Genomic DNA, 13,974 nt, shown 5'->3' with positions numbered 1-13,974 from the left:
GAATGCTATCTGGGCCTAAACAGAGAGTACAACATGGCAGAATACCTGACCACTGTGACTGACCCAACACTTTGAAGATCCTTGACTAGGTACACATTCAGTGAGCATAGCCTTGCAATTGAGAGAGGCCACCATAGCCTGTCTTCTCTTGAGAGCCAGGTCTGTTTATGTGCACACTGTCCACAAAATGAGGTGGAAACTGAGCTGCACTTCCTAACCTCGTGCCAAATGTCATATTTCCCACAGAACACACAGACACAAAAATAATTTGAAAATAAATCAAACATTGATAAACTCCCATATCTGAAATACCGCTGTGTGCAATCACAGCAGCAATATTTGTGGCCCGTTGCCATGAGAAAAGGTCAACCAGTGGAGAACAAACAACATTGTAAATACAACCTATATTTATCTGTTTATTGTCCTTTCATACATCAACTACTTGCACATTGTTACAACACATTTGAAATGTCTATATTCTTTTAAAACTTTTGTGAGTGTAATGTTTACTAATGTTTCGCTTGTTTGTTTCCCTTTTTGTTTATCGTCTATTCCATTTGCTTTTGGCAATGTAAACATTTATTTCCCATGCCAATAAATCCCCTTGAATTGAATTGAAATTGTGAGAGAGGGAGAGAGAGACCTAAGCTATCATTTCAAAAGTCAGCCTATAGAGACAGACGGGCGAGAAAACAGAACTATCGGCTTCTGGTGTCTACTCTGCTCTGTAGTGGTGAGTTAATCTAGAACAGAGAACACAGGGAGGGAGCGAGACGGGGAAGAGAGAGAGAAGAGCGAGACGGGGAAGAGAGAGAGAAGAGCGAGATGGGGAAGAGAGAGAGAAGGGGGGGGAGGCTGGCTGGGCTGACAGTGAAAAGAGAGAAAGTTGGAGAATCACATGGAAAAAGGATATTCTAATGGAAATCCCAAATAAATAAATGAGAGGAAGAGGAGGAAAAATAAAATATGTGTAATGGGGTGAAATACTTTACTGAAAAGAGACCGTGTGTTTTTGAAGTAGAGAAAAAAGAAAGATAAAGAGACAGAGAGAGAAAGATAGATAGAGAGTGAATGGTAGAGAGAGAAAGAGAGCGAGAGAGAGAGAGAGAGAAAGATAGAGAGACAGAGAGTGAATGGTAGAGAGAGAGAGAGAGAGAGAGAGAAAGAGAGAGAGAGAAAGATAGAGAGACAGAGTGTATGATAGAGAGAGAGAGAGAGAGAGAGAGAGAGAGAGAGAGAGAGAGAAAGATAGAGAGAGAGACAGAGAGTAAATGATAGAGAGAGAGAGAGAGAGAGAGAGAGAGAGAGAGAGAGAGAGAGAGCGGGATATGGAAAGAGGGGGTTAGTATGGAGACAGACAGAAGGGAGGGGGACTAAGTGAGAGGGAGAGCTGAGAGAGACGGAGGGAAGAGCTAAAGGAGGGGAGGGGAGGGAGGGGTGATACTGGGTGAGAGAGGAGGAGACAGGCTGGATAGTGGATGGAGAAAAAGACAAAGAGAAGAGTGAATAATCTGGGATCTCTCTCTTCTCTCAGAGAGCTCTATGTCTTGTATGGTGGAGATAAAGAAACCAACCGATGCATAGTGATAAGACAGCTAAGGTCTCTGGAGAGAGATGGAAGGGTGCTGGGTGGAGTGATACAGTGGGATAGAGAGAGAGGGGGAGAGAGAGAGCGCTGAAATAGAGAGAGCAAGGTGTAGAGAAAAAGGAAGAACAGAGAAAGCTGGAATAGAGAGAGGGAGTGAGGAATAGAGAGACGGATAGAGAGAAAGAGGGAGAAAGAGCTAGAGAGAAATCGCAGAATGATAGACTGACTGACAGAAAAAATGGGAGGAGAGCGCTGTGAGAGAGAGAGAGAGTGAGGGGGGAGGCCAGCCCATAGAGCGTACAGCACGTGTGGAGCTGAAAGAGAGAGAGGGAGGGAGGGAGGGGTGGGTGAAGGGGAGGAGAGAGGGAAACAGAGGGAGGGGGAGAGGTATTTAAACCATGGAGCAGGACAGACTAGCTCTGAACTCCCACAGAGTAGACGGAAGAGAGGAGAGAAGAGAAGAGGAACATAGAAACAGAGTGCAGTCTACTTACAGTCTGCTTCTAGCCAGCACCACACACACATATATCCACACACTTCCAGAACGCAACCTCACCCATCCAGCTGGACTTTCTTTCTCCAAGTTGACTCCAGCCCTCAAGCCATCTGGAGCTCTATCTGTGACAACCTTTCCTCCACGCACCACCACTCTCACTCTGCCTCATCCATCTCTCCCTCGTTCCCTCTTTCCCTCGTTCTTCACGGGGGGGATGGCACGGGCCTCTTTCGGGGGTGCCCTCGGCTGTGCCCTGCTGGCCCTGGTGTTGGCGGCCGGTATGGATTTGGGGAGTCCCCCTGTGGCAGGCTTCTACCCCCACTTCAACCCTTTCTTCTTCCTGTGTACCCACCATGGGGAGCTGGAAGGGTCCGGGGTGGCAGAGAGAGGGGGAGAGGTGTTCCTCACCTTACAGATCGCTGGGGACCCCACCCACTACACTCCGGGACATGAATATCAAGGTAAGTTAGGCTGCCCACAGTACACCACTCAGTGGTAGGGTACACTCCCAGGGTAAAATGATGTGAGTGTGTATGTGTATAGCCGGTGGAGACTGATTTTGTTATGTTTGATCATCTTGTGTGTGACTTTGTGTGTGTGTGTGTGACCCGCTGTGTGTGTGTGTGATACCCCGCAGTGTTTGACTGTGTGTGTCTGAATGTGGAGGATCATTTTTTTTGCATGACTGATATCAATCATTATCTTTATTAAGTTAAGAATAAATAGTTGTGTATCTATGGTATACCATTTTAGTGTTTTTCAAGCAGATTTCTTGCTGGTAATTCCTGAAAAATGTGGGGCATGTTTCCAACATACAGATGGAAGGAGAGGTCACTTTATGGTTAGCTGTATTTAGGATGGACGGTTGACAGTTGGATGGAGAGGTCACTATGCTTGGCTGTATTTAGGATGGACGGTTGACAGTTGGATGGAGAGGTCACTATGCTTGGCTGTATTTAGGATGGACGGTTGACAGTTGGATGGAGAGATCACTATGGTTGGCTGTATTTAGAATGGACGGTTGACAGTTGGATGGAGAGGTCACTATGGTTGGCTGTATTTAGGATGGACGGTTGACAGTTGAATGATAGACAGGTCACTTTATGGTTGGCTGTACTTAGAAGGGCAGTTACCACAAGCATGGTTACATATGCAGTTTGTCTGCTTTGTTCCACGGTTTCTGGTTATTTTGTTGAATTTGTTTTGCAATTTTATGAGTCGAATTTGAACAATTTTTTTTTCGGACTATCATTCTAAATCTCTATTAATCTTAATTGTTATATTGTTATTACTTACATCCCAGTAAACCGGGAACATTCTCTGAACATTATCTAAGATTCCCATTAAGTTTCATTTATGGTTTTATGTAACGTTAGGATGATCACATCCCAAACACATTCAAAGAATGTTTATGTTATACAATGTTTGTATAAAACATTCACCTGACGTTGCGAGAATGTTCACGGGAACACATTTTGTCTGTTCTTCAAACGTTTCCAGAATGTTTCTTGAGGTTGTGAGAATAGTTTGGAGGGAACATTGTGGGGACATCAAAAAATATATGTTTCCAAAACACAAAAAACTGTCCAGATGATTCTACAGTGAACAAAAATATAAACGCAACATGTAAAGTGTTCCGTGATTCATGAGCTGAAATATAAGATCCCAGGAATTTTCCATATGCACAAAAAGCTTATTTCTCAATTTTTTTGGGCAAAAAATGTGTTTACATTCCTGTTAGTGAGTATTTCTCCTTTGCCAAGACAATCCATCCACCTGACAGGTGTGGCATATCAAGATGTTGATTAAACAGCATGATCCTTATACAGGTGCACCTTGTGCTGGGGACAAAAAAAGGCCACTAAAATTAGCAGCTTTGTCACGCAACACAATGCCACAGATGTCTCAAGTTTATATTGAGCTTGCAATGACATGCTGACTGCAGGAATATCCACCACAGCTGTTGCCAGATAATTGATTGTTCATTTCTTTACCATAATTTGCTACCAACTTTGTTTTAGAGAATTTGTCAGTACGTCCAACCGGCCTCACAATTGCAGACCACGTGTATGGCATCATGTTTGCGAGCGGTTTGCTGATGTCAACGTTGTGAACAGAGTGCCCCATAGTGGCAGTGGGGTTATGGTATGGGCAGGCATAAGCTACGGACAACAAACACAACTGCATTTTATCAATGTCAATTTGAATGCACAGCGATACCGTGACGAGATCCTGACGCTCTTTGTCGAGCCATTAATCCGCCGCCATCCCCTCATGTTTCAGCATGATAATGCACGGCCCCATGTCGCAAAGATCTGTACACAATTCCTGGATGCTGAAAATGTCTCAGTTCTTCCATGGCCTGCATACTCACCAGACATGTCACCCATTGTGTCACCCATTGAGCATGTTTGGGATGCTCTGGATCGACGTGTACGACAGCGTGTTCCAGTTAATGCCAAAATCCAGCAACTGCACACAGCCATTGAAGAGGCATATAGTGGTCACACAAGCGACTGACTGGTTTTCTGATCCACACCCCTTACCTTTTTTTTAAAGAACCTAATGAATGCATTTAAATTGACTTATTTACTTATATAACCTGTAACTCAGTAAAATCATAGAAATTGTTGCTTTTATATTTTTGTTCAGTATCCAAAGATTATTTTTGGGGTGCAAAAGACATTCACGTTATGTTGCAAGAACGTTCCTAGAACACATTACTGTCTGTTCTTTTAAAGGTTCCCAGAATGTTTCTTTAGTTTTGTGGGAACATTGTGTGTATATAACAAGTGATAGGTTCCCAAAACACTAGAACTGTCCAGTTGTGCTGACATTCAGACAAAATTTGTATCAGGGTGCAAAAAAAATAAATCCTTTGACGTTGCAAGAATCTTGACAGAACAGCCTTTCTGAGTTCTTTAAAGGGAAATCTCACAAATGTTCCACTTAATATTCATCATTTTCAACACACAGAATGGTAAAATTGCACGTTTCAGTTTTTATTTTATTTTATTTTTATTTAATTTAACCTTCATTTAACTAATATGAAGTTGAAAAATGGTGACATTTCCCTTTAAAGGTTCCCAGAACATTTAGTTAGGTTTTGGGAACAGTGTGGATACCTTACAGGAAGTAAGTTCCCAAAACACAAAATATGTTCAACACAAAATACTGTACCTAATATTACCACAAATGTGTAGCAGATTGTAATACATCCCCATTATGTTCGTCTTCAGATTTAATTAGGGATAGGTGTCCCGTCAACGGGACAGTTGTAAATCAGGCAGCGCCTTGTGTCACGATAGCAGATTTTAGAGAAACAACAAATGTCGGTACATATAAGTGTCGTATATCGTCTGAAAGCTTAAATTCTTGTTAATATAACTGCTCTGTCCAATTCACAGTAGCTATTACTCTGAAAAAATGACATGCTATTGTTTGAGGAGAGCTCCTGACAACAAAACACGTTTTTCACCGCGATAGGTTTGATAAATTCCCCTCTGAAGGTGAAATGTGTACTTACATTCTGAAATCTTGCTCTGATTTATCATCCAAAGGGTCCCAGAGATAACATGAAGTGTCGTTTTGTTATATAAAATCCTTTTTCATATCCTAAAAAGGTCCATATAGCATGCACGATCGATTTTGTATTTCCACTCGTTCAATTTGCAAAGAAAGGAATCTGTGAAAATCTAACCCTAAACGCTGTTTCAACCAGTCAAATCACGTTCGTATGTATTCCTCAGAGATCCTAGAACGTAACCAGACTTCGCTATATCATTAGGGGTGTAGTATATCCTATAGGACACCAAATTTGGTCAGAGAGCGACGACTTCATGGCACGCCGATGACATGGCTGTTCTACACTCTAACTTCGTCAAATAAGCACCTATCGGGTTCAAACAAAGATAGCTAGATAGCCAATGAGCTGGGTTTTACGGGAAACCCGGTATCTGTCGCAAAATGTAGCTGCTAACCTTTTCCGACAGCATGCCTTTTTCTTTTGGACAAAAATTATAAGAATATTCAGAGTTACGAAGTTATGAAAATAGTTTGTTTTGCAAATGGTGAACTTATAATATGGCTACTAATACTGGAAAAGCTAAATCAAAGTCCAAGTATACAGATTTGACGAGATTCTTGCAGAAAAATTTAATATGAATGCAAATGTCTCCTTCACGATTTGCCCAAATGTAGCTTGGTGACTTCACACTAAATGTCATGTAGTTCGCTCATACTTCAAGTTATCTGTCTGAATAATGGGGAGCTGGAAGGGTCCGGGGTGGCACCAGAGTGATGGCTGGAAATGGGACCTTTCTGTTGCATTTCAAAGATGGTGGTATAAAAATTAGAAACTGTAGTTTTTTTCTTTGTATTTTCTTCTACCAGATGTATTGTGTTATATTCTCCTACATTTAATTCACATTTCCACAAACTTCAACGTGTTTCCTTTCAAATGGTACCAAGAATATGTATATCCTTGCTTCAGGTCCTGAGCTACAGGCAGTTAGATTTGGGTATGTCATTTTAGGCGAAATATGAAAAAAGGGGGCTATCCCTAAGAAGATTTATGTAATGGCAATAAAAATTTGATTAAAAAAAAATACTTAAGTAGGCAAGTCAGTTAAGAACACATTCTTCTTTATAATGAAGGCCTACACCGGCCAAACCCAGACAACTGTGCAGCACCCTATGGGACTCCCAATCACAGCTGGTTGTGATACAGCCTGGATTTGAACAAGGGTCTGTAGTGACACCTCTAGCACTGACATGCAGTGCCTTAGACCACTCAGGAGCCCAAGTGTTGGTGTATGCATTGGCATTACGTATAGGCACACATTTTAATTTCATAGGACATTTGAACAGCATTGAATCATACAATCAGGAAATCCATGCTCCTGCGAGTGCTGATCTACGATCCCTTTTGCTTTTCAGATCATGAAAAATAAGACAGGAGGAACCATGTCATGCGTTTTAAAGTAGACATTATATTGGGTGTGTTTTCTGAAAAGTTTAACAGTCAATTTTTACACAATATTTTTTCCCCCCCCAGTTAGTCTACATTCTGTATTTAAGATTTATAAATCTGGATGAAATTAAGATATCCTCTCTTCTACTATCTGATCCAAAATGTCACTGTTTTCTTTCTTATTATTTTCTTATTAAAATAAACATGGTTAAATAATCTGTTGAATTGAACCTGTAATCTTCAGATCTGGAAAAAAGATTATTAAATGTCAGGAATTGTGAAAAAAACTGAGATTAAATGTATTTGGCTAAGGTGTATGTAAACTTTTTGATTTTAACTGTATCTCTCTGTTTAAATGAAGTTGAAATAAAATAAAATACTAAATATGTGCGTGCTTCTTAAATACTACCTTCTTAAATACCTCCTTATACTACCTAAATACTACCTTCTTAAATACCTCCTTATACTACCTAAATACTACCTTCTTAAATACCTCCTTATACTACCTAAATACTACCTTCTTAAATACCTCCTTATACTACCTAAATACTACCTTCTTAAATACCTCCTTATACTACCTAAATACTACCTTCTTAAATACCTCCTTATACTACCTAAATACTACCTTCTTAAATACCTCCTTATACTACCTAAATACTACCTTCTTAAATACCTCCTTATACTACCTAAATACTACCTTCTTAAATACCTCTCTAAATAGCTCCGAACCTTCACAGTGTATAAAAAAACTATTGAAACTTTTCTCAATTTCAATCAAAACACATACAAATTCATGCAATACCAATTCTGAAAAATTATGATACATAATAAACAAAACCAAATGAATGGTTCAATGGAATAATCATTTATTGATTTAAATGTCCAATGCAGTCGTTTAAAAAACAAAATCTCAATATCAAATCATTTCTGGTTAATAATGAAGTACCTTACTGTGATTGTATTAAATTAAAATGGTCAACAATAAAAGCGCAATAGCAAATAGTAAAATAAAAAATACGGTGTTAAAAGAACACATGAAGAGGATGGGAACTCCGAAATTATTCTGCGTCCTGATTGGCCATATTAGACTGAAAAATAACACTAAACTGCAGCTCTCCTTCGGTGGCATAAAGTGTTAATCCAAGTAAAAATTCCCTGTCTTAGGTCAGTTAGGATCACCACTTTATTTTAAGAATGTGAAATGTCAGAATAATAGTAGAGAGAATGATTTATTTATTTCTTTCAGCTTTTATTTCTTTCATCACATTCTCAGTGGGTCAGAAGTTTACATACATTGAATTAGTATTTGGTAGAATTGCCTTTAAATTGTTTAACTTGGGTCAAATGTTTCAGGTAGCCTTCCACAAGCTTCTCACAATAAGTTGGGTGCATTTTGGCCCATTCCTCCTGACAGAGCTGGTGTAACTGAGTCAGGTTTGTAGGCCTCCTTGCTCGCACACGCTTTTTCAGTTCTGCCCACACATTTTCTATAGGATTGAGGTCAGGGCTTTGTGATGGCCACTCCAATACCTTGACTTTGTTGTCCTTATGCCATTTTGCCACAACTTTGGAAGTATGCTTGGGGTCATTGTCCATTTGGAAGACTCATTTGCGACAAAGCTTTAACTTCCTGACTAACTTCCTGATCAGACTGTTCCCAGAACCTCCTGAAACATATCGTTTATGATGTCCCCACAATGTTCCCACCAGACTGTTCCCAGAACCTCCTGAAACATATCGTTTATGATGTCCCCACAATGATCCCACCAGACTGTTCCCAGAACCTCCTGAAACATATCGTTTATGATGTCCCCACAATGTTCCCTCCAGACATTTCCCAGAACCCCCTGAAACATTCTGGGAAACTTTAAAGAACAGATGTGTTCTAGGAATGTTCAGGCGGATGTTTTATACAAACATTCTAGAATCATCTGGACAGATTTTGTGTTATGAAACATTTGCTGCGACCAAACGTTTTTTTTTCCTTTGGACTTTCACTGAACCAATTTTGGTTTGCTGGGATGAGATACGACTGTTTGGGACTGTTGTGCGTGCTGTGTTTGGATTTAGTTGAATTGCTGGCTGTGACACTGCAGAGCTGTTCCGTGTTGTGTTTGTTTGGGTCGGCGGGTGGATAGATGGATTTAAATGGGTGTTTATGTAAGTATTGATGCAGAGTGAAGTGGGACATTTGTTATGAGAATGAGCCGATGCCGGAGATAGCTGCTGGCTGGTGTTTTAGGTGCTCCGCTCCTCAGTGTGTAGGTGGCTTTATAGCCTCAGGACAAACTGACTAACGGAGAGATCACAAAAACTGAATGAGCGAGAACAAGAAGTTGAGGGAGGGAAAAAGAAAGAGAGAGAGAGAGAGAGGGAGAGAGAGAGAGAGGGGGATGAGAGGGGGATGGAGGGAGAGAGAGGGGGAGGGATATAAAAAAAGAGGGAGGGAGAGAGAGAGAGAAAGAAGGAGAGAGAAAGAGAGCGAGAAAGAACGAGAGAGAGAGAGAGAGGTTTAAATAATTAGCATTAGAAATGTGCTGCAGACGGGGACAGGGAAGAGGGAGGAGGGAGGGAGATATTTAAACCAACTGGGGCTGTGTGTGAGATCAGAGTTGAGAAGTAGGGGAGATTTAAATGACAGTGTGAGCTGGATTGAGCTGATCAGATACGGGGATATGGGGACGGGGGTTGCATGTTTTGGCATATTTTGACAGCTCATTGTGGGTAGTACTTGGATTTGGAGGAAAGGGTGGAAGCATAAAGAAGATGGAAGCATAATGAGGAATGAGATAGTCACAGGTTGAAGCTTGGTAGTCCTTGTGCATTTAGGATGAAGTGGGCACGCTTGCCTGATGAAGAGCAAAGGACAAAGATCTTTATTTCCTCCCAAATGTGCCCCCCCCCCCCCAACTTTGAGGAGGCTATGAGGAGACTTCTATGTTAGGTACATCTACAGCTCATCCCTTGGCAGTAGTACCTGTCGATTACTTTAGCAAAGCCAGCCCACTGACACCCCAATCAGATCAAATACTGTATGAAGAAATGCTATAGATGGAAGGAAAGTAGTCTAGAAACCTACCAAAAAAAAACATTTAGACAGCAACAAATTCAAATCCCTTTTAGACAATTTCTTGGAAAAACATTTCACTGTAATAGTGAAGGTATAAATTTGGCAGTAGAAAAACAGTATAATTGACCTTTCAGCTTCCCTATCAAATCTAAACATGTCAAGTAGACAACCTAAGAAAATGAAAAAACGATGACAAAATGGTTTGATGAAGAATGCAAAAACCTAAGAAAGAAACTGAGAAACCTATCTAACCAAAAACATAGAGACCCATAAAAGCTGAGCCTTCACTCTGGTGAATCACTAAAACAATACAGAAATACACCACGGAAAAAGAAGGAACAGCACGTCAGAAATCAGCTCAATGTAACTGAAGAATCCATTGAATCTAACCACTTCTGGGAAAAATGGAAAACACTAAACCAAGAAAAACATGAAGAGCTGCATATCCAAAATAGGTAATCCACTTCTCCACTCTTTTTGTTTGCTATAACAAAGGCACAAACAGCCTAACAAACAAACAGACCAAAACAAAGGCAAAGTTTTCTCATGCTTTGTTGATTAAAAAAAGCATGAGGGTCTGCTATACAAATTGATGGAAAGTGGTGTTGGGGGAAAAACATACGACATTATAAAATCCCTGTTCACAAACAACAAGTGTGCGGATAAAATTGGCAAAACAAAAAACACACATTTCTTTCCACAGGGCCGTAGGGTGAGACAGGGATACAGCTTCAGCCCCACCCTCTTCAACATATATATCAACGAATTGGCGCGGGCACTAGACAAGTCTGCAGCACCTGGCCTCACCTTACTAGAATCTAAAGTCAAATGTCTACTGTTTGCTGGTGATCTGGTGTTTCTGTCACCAACCAAGGAGGGCCTACAGTAACACCTAGATCTTCTACACAGATTCAGTCAGACCTGGGCCCTGACAATAAATCTCAGTAAGATAAAAAATAATGGTGTTCCAAAAAAGGTCAAATTCCCAGGACCAAAAATACAAATTCCACGTAGACACCATTACCTTAGAGCGAGAATTATAGCTACCTCGACTTAAATGTCAGTATCATAGGTAACTTCCACAAAGCTGTGAACAATCTGAGAGACAAGGCAAGAAAGGCCTTCTACGCCATTAAAATGAACATACAATTCAACATCCATATTAGGACCTGGCTAAAAATACTTGAATCAGTTATAGAACCCATTGCCTTTTATGGTCGTGAGGTCTGGGTTCCGCTCACCAACCAACCAACCAACCAGCCAGCCAGCCAGCCAGCCAGCCAGCCAACCAACCAAGAAATAACAAAATGGAACAAACATCAAATTGAGACTCTGCATGCATTGGGAGTGGTGCAGTGATCTAAGGAACTGCATCTCAGTAATACAGGTGACACTACAGACCCTGATTCGATTCCAGGCTGTATTATAACCAGCTGTGATGGGGAGCCCCATAGTGTGGTGCACAATTGGCCCAGTGTGGTTAGGGTTTGGCTGGAGTAGGCTGTCAATGTAAATAAGAATTTGTGTTTAGTGATAGGTTTCATGCTCCACAGCCTGTATGGAAGAAATTAAATACACTAATTGTTTTTCTGACCTGATCTGTATCGCTATCTCTCCTCTCACCTCCCGGTAAGATAATGCAGTTTTTATAGACTAAGTGGAGTGATCGAGATACTGCTGGAAGAAGGAGACGTGAAAGAGAGAAATAAACACACACGCACGCACGCACGCACGCACGCACGCACGCACGCACGCACGCACGCACGCACGCACGCACGCAAAAACAGCTCTTTATTTTGGTCATCTTGAAGCAAATGTAGCTTTTTCTCTTTGTTTTTCATAGCCATTTTTCACTGCGCTGAGGATTGAGACTGTTGGACAGCTCCACGCCAGCTACAGATCCAAGTCTTATTGTTTTTCATTTTTTTCAACCCAGAGCCGTAGTTGTAAACATAGATAACAGGAACAGTGAAACCATTCAGAACCAGCAGAGTACTGCCTCTATACTGTACCTGAATAGGACCTGTTATAACCCTCTCTGACTACCTGTTATAACTGTCTCTGACTGCCTGTTTTAACCCCTCTCTGACTACCTGTTATAACTCTCTCTGACTGCCTGTTTTAACCCCTCTCTGACTACCTGTTTACCTGTTTTAACCCCTCTCTGACTACCTGTTATAACTCTCTCTGACTGCCTGTTTTAACCCCTCTCTGACTACCTGTTTACCTGTTTTAACCCCTCTCTGACTACCTGTTTTAACCCTCTCTGACTACCTGTTTTAACCCTCTCTGACTACCTGTTTACCTGTTTTAACCCCTCTCTGACTACCTGTTTTAACCCTCTCTGACTACCTGTTTTAACCCTCTCTGACTACCTGTTTACCTGTTTTAACCCCTCTTTGACTACCTGTTTTAACCATATCTGACTACCTGTTTTAACCCCTCTCTGACTACCTGTTTTAACCCTCTCTGACTACCTGTTTTAACCCTCTCTGACTACCTGTTTTAACCCTCTCTGACTACCTGTTTTAACCCTCTCTGACTACCTGTTTTAACCCTCTCTGACTACCTGTTTTAACCCCTCTCTGACTACCTGTTTTAACACTCTCTGACTACCTGTTTTAACCATATCTGACTACCTGTTTTAACCCCTCTCTGACTACCTGTTTTAACCATATCTGATTACCTGTTTTAACCCCTCTCTGACTACCTGTTTTAACACTCTCTGACTACCTGTTTTAACCATATCTGACTACCTGTTTTAACCCCTCTCTGACTACCTGTTTTAACACTCTCTGACTACCTGTTTTAACCATATCTGACTACCTGTTTTAACCCCTCTCTGACTACCTGTTTTAACCATATCTGATTACCTGTTTAAACTTTCTCTGACTACCTGTTTTAACCCCTCTCTGACTACCTGTTTTAACCCCTCTCTGACTACCTGTTTTAACCCTCTATGACTGCCTGTTTTAACCCCTCTCTGACTACCTGTTTTAACTCTCTCTGACTGCCTGTTTTAACCCCTCTCTGACTACCTGTTTTAACTCTCTCTGACTACCTGTTTTAACCCCTCTCTGACTGCCTGTTTTAACCCCGCTCTGAATACCTGTTTTAACCCTTCTCTGACTGCCTGTTTTAACCTCGCTCTGAATACCTGTTTTAACCCCTCTCTGACTGCCTGTTTTAACCCCTCTCTGACTGCCTGTTTTAACCCCTCTCTGACTACTTGTTATAACTCTCTCTGACTACCTGTTTTAACCCCTCTCTGACTGCCTGTTTCAACCCCTCTCTGACTGCCTGTTTTAACCCCTCTCTGACTACTTGTTATAACTCTCTCTGACTATCTGTTTTAACCCCTCTCTGACTGCCTGTTTCAACCCCTCTCTGACTGCCTGTTTTAAACCTCTATGACTCACACACGCCAACCTGCTCATTCTCACAGAGGAACCACACACACATTCGCACACATCCAGGCTGTATCACATCCAGCCGTGATTGGGAGTCCCAAAGGGCGGCACAAAATTGGCCCGGCGTCGTCTGGGTTTTGCCGGGGTAGACCGGCATTGTAAATAAGAATTTGTTCGTAACTGACTTGCCTAGTTAAATAAAAGTTAGATTTAAAACATAAAACATTCAGGGAGGTAGATAGAGGGCAGTCAGGTCACCCATGATACAAGTCATTATTCAACGTCCATCCATGTCTGAGGGCGACGGGAGATGACGTGTAGACCGTTCATTAGGAGAAACAGTGAGCACTGCTGTTACCTTTCGTTTTTGCTAGGGTGTTGTGGTCAGAGATGGCGGATTAACGTAAGCATTTGCCTCTGATTTCAAAGTTTGCAAGT

General features: G+C 41.3%; 1 protein-coding gene across 1 annotated transcript in view; it reads left to right on the top strand.

The window, feature by feature from the left end:
• Positions 1–1,993: 1,993 nt before the first annotated feature.
• LOC120041683 (reelin-like) overlaps positions 1,994–13,974 on the top strand; it is an 89,179-nt gene continuing 77,198 nt past the window's right edge. Inside the window, exon 1 of the mRNA XM_038986546.1 lies at positions 1,994–2,545. Within this exon, the coding sequence (XP_038842474.1) occupies positions 2,299–2,545 (247 nt within the window). The 5' untranslated portion in view covers positions 1,994–2,298. The remainder of the gene's footprint in view (positions 2,546–13,974) is intronic.

Source organism: Salvelinus namaycush, unplaced genomic scaffold, assembly GCF_016432855.1.
Source record: "Salvelinus namaycush isolate Seneca unplaced genomic scaffold, SaNama_1.0 Scaffold504, whole genome shotgun sequence".
Lineage (NCBI taxonomy): Eukaryota > Metazoa > Chordata > Actinopteri > Salmoniformes > Salmonidae > Salvelinus > Salvelinus namaycush.
This window is presented reverse-complemented; position numbering and strand designations above follow the sequence as displayed.